Below are 10,234 nucleotides of genomic sequence, written 5' to 3' on the forward strand. Positions count from 1 at the left end.
TTGATTTGTGGGATTTGTTCCTTGACTTTTCAAACCTAATAAAAGTTAGGCTTATCACATCACATTAGAAACCAAACCTATCTAGGCTTCTTCATAATCTTTACCAACGCATGCATTTTGATCCCCACCATACTTTGAATGGATAATAATTAGTTTGCAACACACCACTTGTCAGTAAACCAAACTGATCCCACCCACACATTCACATGCCAAAACATCCAAATCAGCTTGAATTGTGTTGCCATGTTTCTAGTTGGAAATACATATCTCATCTTTCATAATAAATTATTATTAGAAGATAATTATGATAAAACACCATAACATTATCCTTTAATAATAATAAAATGAATTATCTCCAATTTTCATCTGACGATGTGAAACTATGCTCACTTAACGACCTTGATTGCATGGGCCGATGATGTAAATTTGGGTCCAAACAATACCCCCATAAACCCAATTCAATATATGGATTTATTTTTACACCCATTTGATTTTTAACTTAGAAGCTGCTGCAGTAGGCTGTGCCACTTGACTGCTGAATAGTTATCGACAAATTAGAGGTCATTGGTTCTTAGAATACCACTGATAGCTCACTTATTTTTCATTTCTTAGATCCTTATGTCGGGAATTTTTCACGCATGGTACCGGAAATGCAACGTTTAAATCCTCTGTCAACTCTCCAGGTGTGCAGAACCCCTACGCTCTGTCCTATGTATTCTTCAAAACCGAGTGCCAATTTTTCTTAATGTCCTCATTTTTCTTGAATTCCCATAGCTTGCATTTTTGCAAGTCTGCAAATTTGCAAGATAAAAATCAATGGCTCTCAAGGCTGTTCATGTCTCTGATGTTCCAAACCTCGATCAAGTCACAGAAAATGTTGCCGCATTGGCCGTACATTCTTCGTGGTTGGCTCAAGGTCTCGACATTTTCCCTCGAACTAATTACTTGGAATTCAAGAAACAAAAAAGCAAGAGGAATCTGACTTTTGGAATTGGGTTTTATTTATTTATTTATTTATTTTGGATGTGTGTGAATAGGTGTGAAAGATGAGGGTGAAGAAATGAAATGGGGATACAAATGGCCAAAGTTCGTGGTGATGGGACACAAAGGCAGCGGGATGAACTTGTTGTGTGGTTTAGGATTAAGAGTTAGAGATGCGATATCTGCAAGTCTTTTTAGTTTTTTGGGGTGCAAACTTTGTATTAGGACTTTTAGGCAATACTATTTGCACCAATAGCTACATTGATGCCATGATTTTGAGGTGTCGTCAGACTACACCGACTGAGAAGAAAAAAAAAAAATATAAAAACAGAAGAAGCAAATCGAATCCAAGGTCCTTGCAATATCTGCAAGTCTTTTTGGTTTTTTGGGGTGCAGATGGACAGTGGGAGACCGACTGTAGCAATTTCCTGTTACAGAAAGATAAAAAAACTATGCATGATTGATTGAAAAAAAAAAAATTAAAACCAAAATACTCATCTTCTAAACTCTAAAAAATTGAAATCAAACGAACAAAAAATTCATAAATTGAGTCATACCTTGGTTGAAGGATTCAAAACTTCAAAATCACCATCCATCAATAGAAAAACTTATTTTTCTCTATGAGAGCTATTAGGGTTTAAGCCAGAATGAACGTAGGATAAACAAAGAGTGATCGTAGAGTTTAATTATAGTGTTTGGATTTATTGATAAATTTGAGTTTTATTATTAATTTCATTTTGTACTTAATAGTAATTATGCAATAGGGTAAAAATAGACATTGAACATTTTAAAATTTTAATTTGGATGTAAAAAGAGGTTGCATGAGTTTAAATAAAATTTCCCATTTAATAATTAAAAAAAATTCTCACCATGCACCTAAACATTTGTCGCGTGTTCTTTTATTTAATTTTGGTTAATTTTTTTCAAAATTGAAAAAGTAATATTTAAAGTGAAAGTTTGCCAAAATTATGTAAAATGACACATAACAAATAATTAGATGTTATACTAGTTTTAATAATGAGAATAAATGATCTCTATTATGTGGTGTGCCGTGTTTTCGACTAATTTGGAATCTTCTGGAGATGCTCTAACAGGCGATTTGGTTGATTTTCCGTCCATGTTCAATATTGGAATTTCCACGTAAGTCTATCAAAATTTTCCCAAGAAAACCCATCGACCGAAAAAAATCAGTGAGGAGAGTGAAGGACATGGCTGCACCTGCACCTGCACCTGCACCACCAGGGCCATTTCAGAAAACTGAGGAAGAATGGCGGGCTGTTCTCTCCCCGGAACAGTTCAGGATTCTACGCGAGAAAGGAACTGAGTAATTCCTCTCTCTCTCTCTCTCTTCTTTGCCTGTTCCTAATTTTAATTATGGTCATCGTATTTTATGCTGCGATCTGTTTAGCTAAGTCTGATATGCTGTTTGGATTTTGATGGGTACTGATCTTTTCTCTGGATTTTGTGATTAGTCTGGTTTGAATCTTCTGTTTCTCTGATAAATTTATTGTATTTTTGTTGATTTAACTCATAAAAACTTGTTATGAATCGCAAGATTGTATAACAAATTCCAAGTCTAATAATTTGTTAGCCACAGAAAAGTAGCATCTGTGACCAATTGGTAGAAGAAGACCCATGAAGGGTTTTAGTGTTTACTTGTTTACTGGTGGTATTCAACTGTTTTTTAGTCTACTTGCAAAAAACTAAGAGCCATTTGTTATCCATAATGTTTATATGATCAAAACACAATACATATATATATATATAATAATCATAAGCAGTTCGATGCAGAAGACTTACTTGTTGAATGCGTAGAGGCCATGCAATCAATGCACAATTGATAGAACACCAATTCTAGTTTTGACGAGAACAAAAGAAAAACACCAAGTTTTCTGTAAACACCTAGCTTGATGACAATGCTCTATGGGAAGCCTTAGTTGTCGTATCTAGGGTTAGCAGGGACCGGTGTTTATATACTAGCCAAAAGTCTTTAGATTCCATCCATAAGGGAAAACTAAAAACTCTCATTTCTTGGCTCTCAAGTAAAATATCATAATCCTATATTATTAAGGATTCAATCAAAACCTACTTATAATGTAAGACACTTAATGTAGGATTGATATAAGGATATTGAATCACAACTTAACTGATCTCCAACTTATACATTCCTATTACAAATAGGAGACCATTTATGGTTGATTTATGTTGAATAAATCCAACATTCTCCCACTTGGTCTACTAATTTGTAATGATCATGCTTCAAAACTTATGTCGGAGATCCTTATTTCTTTAATGGCCATATTACTGTGATCCAAACCCATCCTTAATTCAAATTTCTGTCAAATGGACTTCTCAATGTAGAACTAACAAGGTTGTAAAGATATTTCATCTCAGAACCTTCATAATCACATACATTGAGTCAACCATTCACATGAAAACCGTCAGATTATGATCTAAAGATGAACTTTAACTCAAGAATTGTCTTACTCTTTATCATCTTTGGTCCACTTCATCATAACTTACATAAATAAGTCCTTATGCTTTTGAACGGCCTTTATGTTTATCAATGCAACCTTTTTACCATTTCAAAAACCACCTTATGCTTTTCTGCTTTTAAGCATTCCATATGTTTGCCAACGCAAACCCTTTTGTCATTCCAAAATGACACGTTATGCTTTTCATGCATTCTGCATGTTTACCAACATAAACTTTCATTATTCTAAAACAGACTTATGCCTAAAAAGAATTAAAAATATGCATGCATCATGTGAACACGAAATTTAAAACAATCTTTATTCAAACCCAACCTCGGAAACAAACCACACCTCGAACCTCAAAACTCAGTGAGTTTAGCTCACTTATTTACTGCAGCTAAAACCAGTTTTCTACTCCCACTAACTCAGCATATCTAAGTTCGAGATCAATCCCATGTTCTCTACATGCTTCTTGAAAGACATGACTGGAAGTGGTTTGTTCAAGGGATCCGCAAGCATTGATTCAGTATCTATATAGCTAATCTTTATGAATCCTTGCTTAATCTTTTCCCTAACCAACTTATACTTGATATGCATATGCTTAGTCCCAGAAGATCTCTTGTTGTTCTTGGAGTAGAAAATTGCAGCAGTACTGTCACAAAATATCTTCAACGGATTTGTGACAATATGGAGGACCCTCATACCCTCTATAAACTTTCCAATCCAAACCGCTTGAGAAGTTGCTTCGTAACAAGCCATATATTCAGCCATCATAGTAGAGGTAGCTACATTTTTCTGTTTCATACTTTTCCATGAGATCGCTCCTCCTGCCATCATAAAAATGTAGCTAGAGGTAGATTTTAGTGAGTCTTGACAACCTGCAAAATCTGAATCACAGTAGCCAACCAATTCTAGCTTGTCACTTCTCTTGTACACCAGCTTATAGTCTTTAGTTTTCTGCAAATACCTAAGCACTTTCTTTGCTGCAATCCAATGAGCATGTCCTGGATTCGACTGATATCTTCCCAGCAAACTCAATGCAAAGGAAATGTCAGGTGTGGTGCACACTTGTGCATACATTAAACTTCCTACAACTGAAGCATACGGTTTGTCATTCATCTCTAGTTTTTCTGTTTCAGTTTTAGGGCACTGCAGCTTGCTCAGCTTATCTCCTTTTGTCACTGGCACCTCACTTCCATTACACGTTGACATATTGAACCTTTTGAGTATCTTGTCAATATATCCCTTTTGTGATATTCCAAGCAAACCTCTTTCTTTGTCACGAGTTATTTCTATCCCCAAGACATAGTTTGCTTCTCCCATATCTTTCATCTCAAAATTGTCACTGAGTATCAATTTTGTTTCATGTAGTAAGGTCAAATCAGTGCTAGCTATGAGGATATCATCCACATATAGCACCAATATAGTGAAGTGTCTCCCACTGGATTTGAAATATATGCACTCATCTTCTGAATTCTCATCAAAACCATGTGATTGCATAACTTCATCGAACCTCAAATACCATTGCCTCGATGCCTGTTTTAAGCCATAAATTGATTTTCGAAGTTTGCATACTAATTCCTTACCATCTGCATCAATGAATCCCTCAGGTTGTCGCATATAAATTTCTTCCTTCAAAGTACCATTTAGGAATGCAGTTTTTACATCCATTTGATGTAAATGAAGATCATAGTGAGCCACCAAAGCCATTACAAACCGGAATGAATCTTTTGTTGAGACTGGTGAGAATGTCTCAGTGTAATCAATTCCCTCTTGTTGAGTGTATCCCTTGGCTACAAGTCTAGCCTTGAATCTTTCAATTTCTCCCTTGGAGTCCTTCTTAGTCTTATACACCCACTTACATCCGATTGGCTTTGCTCCTTTTGGTAACACTGCAAGTTCCCACACTTTATTCCTTTTCATGGATTCAAGCTCACTTTCCATGGCTTTCACCCACTCTTCTTGCTGCAATCCACTTACAGCCTCTTTATATGTTGTAGGTTCACCAATGTTGATATCTGCTTCACTCAAATACAACATAAAATCATCTGAGATGGCTGATTTCCTCAGTCTTGTAGATTTTCGAAGGATGGGTGCAAGGACTTCAGGAATTGGTTCTGTAACTTGTACTAGTTCATGTGGAGCATCATTAGTGGCATTATTTTGCACAACATTCTCAGTATTCTCAGTGACTGGTGGTAAGAGATAACTGTGGCTTGTGTTTGGAGTCTGCACCCCAGTGTCTTCTACATTTTCTTGTAAATTAGATTCATCTTATTCTTCAAAAACCAAGTTGTGATTTAAGATTCCATCTGTTATCTCTTCTATGAACTTCACTTTATTTGTCTCAATGAAACGCATAGAATTTCCAGGACAATAAAATCTATATCCCTTGGTTCTCGGTGGATAACCAATGAAATAGCAACTTACAGTTTTGGGATCTAACTTCTTTTCCTGAGGATTATATGCTCTTGCTTCTGCTTTACATCCCCATATTCTCAAATGTAACAAGCTAGGCTTTCTGTTGTTCCAAATTTCGAAAGGTGTTGAAGTGACAGACTTGCTTGGTGCCCTATTGCAGATATAGTTTGCAGTTTTAATTGCATCACCCCATAGAAACATTGGCAAGTTGGTAGTGCTCATCATACTCCTCACCATGTCTTTTAATGTACGATTCTTTCTCTCAGAGACACCATTTTGCTGTGGTGTTCCAGGATTTGTATATTGAGCTACAATTCCTTCACTTTGCAGATAAAGTGCAAAAGGACCTGGATTTCTTCCATGCTCAGTGTATCTCCCATAGTATTCACCACCTCTGTCAGACCTTACAGTCTTAATTTTCTTATCTAACTGTTTTTCAACCTCAGCCTTGTAAATTTGAAAAGCATTCAGAGCACTAGACTTCTCCGTGAGCAGGTACAGGTAGCAATATCTCGAATAATCATCTATAAATGTGATGAAATATCTATAACCATCATAAGTAGGTGTAGGGAAAGGGCCACATATGTCAGTGTGCACAAGTTCCAATAATCCATTGCTCCTGATTGCATTTTTCTTGTGTGTACTTGTCATTTTTCCTTTAATACATTCAATACATGTAACCGAGTTATCAAACTCAAGTGATGGCAGTATACCACTTTTACTTAGGTTCTTTATTCTCTCAATCGAAATATACCCCAATCTTCTGTGCCAAAGAGTGGATGAAGTCTCATCTTGATTTAATCTTTTCTGACCAATTAAAAGTGCTACATGACCTGATTCTTTGCAATTTAATCTAAACATCCCACCAATATGTAAACCATCTCCAATAATCTGAGAATCTTTGTGAATCGAAAAACCACTGTTATTTATTGAAAAAACAAAATCTTTCTTAACTAGCTGACTAACTGATACTAGATTCCTTCGAATTGAAGGCACATAGCATACATTCTCAAGATCTAATGAAAAACCAGATTCTAACTTTATTCTAATTGTTCCAATAAACTCAACAGCAGCTCTTCCTCCATTCCCAACGATCACTGAGACTTCATCCCTTCTTGGCACTCTCTTGCTTATGTAGCCCTGTAAAGAGTTTGTCACATGTATCGAAGCACCACTGTCAAGCCACCAAGAATCTCTAGCATATTCAACATTATTTGTTTCAAAACAAACTAAAACTTCACCTTTAAAAATCATAACATTACCTTTCCCCTTGCCACTGTCAAGCCACTTTTTATACTTCTGGCAATGTCTTTTCATGTGGCCAGGTTTCTTACAGAAAAAACACTTGCCTTTGACAGCTTTGTAACCCTTGTTTACACCTAGCTTGGAATGATTCGATGCCCCCTTGTTGTTATCTTGCCTTGCAGTATTATTATGGTGATCAGTCACCATATTCACTTTCTTTTCAAAGATTTCCTGCCTTATATGTTGTTCCTCATGCACACAGATCGCAATTAGTTCATTCAAACTCCATTTTTCCTTTTGTGCATTGTATGTGCTTTTAAGTTGTGAATACTCATTTGGCAATGAGTTAAGTGCCACATGAACTAAGAAGGGATCACTCATAGGCACTTTCAGAGCATTTAATCTTGCACCAATATCTAACAGTTCTAATATATGCTCCCTTACACAACCTATACCATTATACCTTTTGGTCATGAGCTCATTCATGAGATTTCCAGTTTCTGCCTTATCTGATTCCTTGAATTTTTCATCAATGGATGCCAAGAATTCCTTGGCATTCTCGGACTCAGGGATGCCACCTCTCACGGTGTCAGACATGGACTTCTTGATCACCAAGAGAGCAATCCGATTAGCCTTCTGCAACTTTTCATATTTTGCTTTGACATCAATTGTAGCATCTGCAGCAGGTTCCGGAGGAGAAACTTCCCTTGTTGCTATATCCAAATCCATTAAACCTAGACAGATTTCCAAGTCTTGTTTCCACTTTTTGTAGTTTGTTCCACTTAGGGTTTGAACAGTGTTCACAGCATTCATCACTGAATATACATATACAACATGCATGCATTGATTAAACTATTCCCAAAACTTTATAAAAACGAAATTGACCCAACACTTGTGAGCAAGATGGATCAATATGTTTTCTGACACTGATTTATGTGTTATACCAGTTACCTTCATGCCGATTCCCAACACTTGTGAGCAAGATGAGAATCTTCACTACTGATATAGCACATAAATCATGTCATACCATTCATATATGATCCAGAAAACAATGATCAACACTTGTGAGCAAGAAGATCAGTTTATATATCATATATAGAATGCAATTTAATGAACAGCAGCTTTACTACATGATTCAACCTATCATGATAAACGGCTGTAGCTTGAATATATGATAGACTGAATTATGTAGATGATGTTCATATCAACTTTATAAGTAGGAAAGTACTAACAATTATGCAGAACATTTAAAACTTGTCATGAATTGAAACTATGCAAGTTGATCAATCGAAACCTCATGATATATTGATTCTTTACAGGTTTTAATCATATAAACAATTGCTTTGATACCAATTGTTATCCATAATGTTTATATGATCAAAACACAATACATATATATATAATAATCATAAGCAGTTCGATGCAGAAGACTTACTTGTTGAATGCGTAGAGGCCATGCAATCAATGCACAATTGATAGAACACCAATTCTAGTTTTGACGAGAACAAAAGAAAAACACCAAGTCTTCTGTAAACACCTAGCTTGATGACAATGCTCTATGGGAAGCCTTAGTTGTCGTATCTAGGGTTAGCAGGGACCGGTGTTTATATACTAGCCAAAAGTCTTTAGATTCCATCCATAAGGGAAAACTAAAAACTCTCCTTTCTTGGCTCTCAAGTAAAATATCATAATCCTATATTATTAAGGATTCAATCAAAACCTACTTATAATGTAAGACACTTAATGTAGGATTGATATAAGGATATTGAATCACAACTTAACTGATCTCCAACTTATACATTCCTATTACAAATAGGAGACCATTTATGGTTGATTTATGTTGAATAAATCCAACACCATTTGATAACCGTTTCGTTTTTCAGTTTTCAGTTTTTATGTTCGTTTTTTGTTAACAAATTTGGTTAAAAGTCCTTACCATGACTAAAATTTGGCTACAATAACAACAACAACAAAGCCTTATCCCTCTTAGTGAGGTCGGCTGTATGACTTCTAGAATGCCATTTGCACTTGGATTTGAGTCAAGTCTTCCGTTAGCTCCCAGGACTCCGGACCTTAGAGTCTTTTCCCAAGTCTTTCAAATTTCCCCTACTTATGTATAAATAGAATTAGATTAAAGAGGAAATTACTCCTGTAGACCAGTTACCAATATAATACATGTTATGTAATCCCTTCGCCTTGATTACAATATTGGGGGATATTAGTATCTGCACAATGTGTGAATTGCTTAGGTTAGACTTGCTTACGGTTGGATTTATGCAGGCTAAAATTCACTGGGGAATATGACAAGGTTTTTGAAGAAGGGGTTTACAAATGTGCTGGTTGTGGGACACCCCTTTATAAGTCAACTACCAAGTTTGATTCCGGATGCGGTTGGCCTGCATTCTACGAGGGTCTGCCTGGAGCCATAAACCGATCGGTGTGTTCCTATTGCTGAATGTAAATGTCGTTTGTTATTGTTTCTAGCTAATGCATTTTGCTGACATTGGATGTAACTGAAACAACTATGTATGTACTTCAGCCTGACCCAGATGGGAGGAGAACTGAGATCACATGTGCAGCTTGCGGCGGTCACTTGGGACATGTTTTTAAAGGGGAAGGGCACAAGGTGCCAACAGATGAACGCCACTGTGTCAACAGCGTTTCCATCAAGCTTGTTCCTGAAACGTCTGCACTATGAGGTCTTTTGAGGTTGCATCTCCTCAGATCAAGCTGCTTTCGTAGGCGCTTAAACCTTAATCTGAAATGCAGTGTTTGTGAGTCGCTTGTTATGATACTTTATCTTTAGCTAAAGTGCCAATAAAATCTCTTTGTTTTAGTTTCGTTTCATGGCCAGGGGTGTTGCATGAATGATTTTTTCCTGCCTATACCAGCAACAACATTTGGTTGTGTCAATGTGATTTTTCTTCAGCACCTACAGGCACCGAATGGCGTTGCACAATTGAAAGTTTGTTTGATCTAACGGCTTGAAACTCGTGATTGGCGACCGTTGGATTTTGAATCCAATGGCTTAAAAAAACATCGGTACCAGGTTCTTGTAGGTACCCTAGAATCGGTTTCAAAAGTGCTCCAAGTTTAAGCAATTATTTGATGGG

The 10,234-nt window shown here is 36.4% G+C and overlaps 1 protein-coding gene across 1 annotated transcript; it reads left to right on the forward strand.

Annotated features, from left to right (window-relative positions):
• The first annotated feature begins 2,009 nt into the window (after window positions 1–2,009).
• Window positions 2,010–9,961, forward strand: LOC103453012 (peptide methionine sulfoxide reductase B5-like). The gene is made up of 3 exons (XM_029091800.2): window positions 2,010–2,305; window positions 9,402–9,558; window positions 9,661–9,961. Exons 1-3 carry the CDS (start codon window positions 2,190–2,192, stop codon window positions 9,817–9,819), a joined length of 432 nt encoding a protein of 143 aa, XP_028947633.2. The 5' UTR covers window positions 2,010–2,189; the 3' UTR covers window positions 9,820–9,961.
• The last annotated feature ends 273 nt before the right edge of the window (window positions 9,962–10,234 follow it).

The sequence above is a fragment of the Malus domestica genome, chromosome 13 (assembly GCF_042453785.1).
Source record: "Malus domestica chromosome 13, GDT2T_hap1".
Classification (NCBI taxonomy): Eukaryota; Viridiplantae; Streptophyta; class Magnoliopsida; order Rosales; family Rosaceae; genus Malus; species Malus domestica.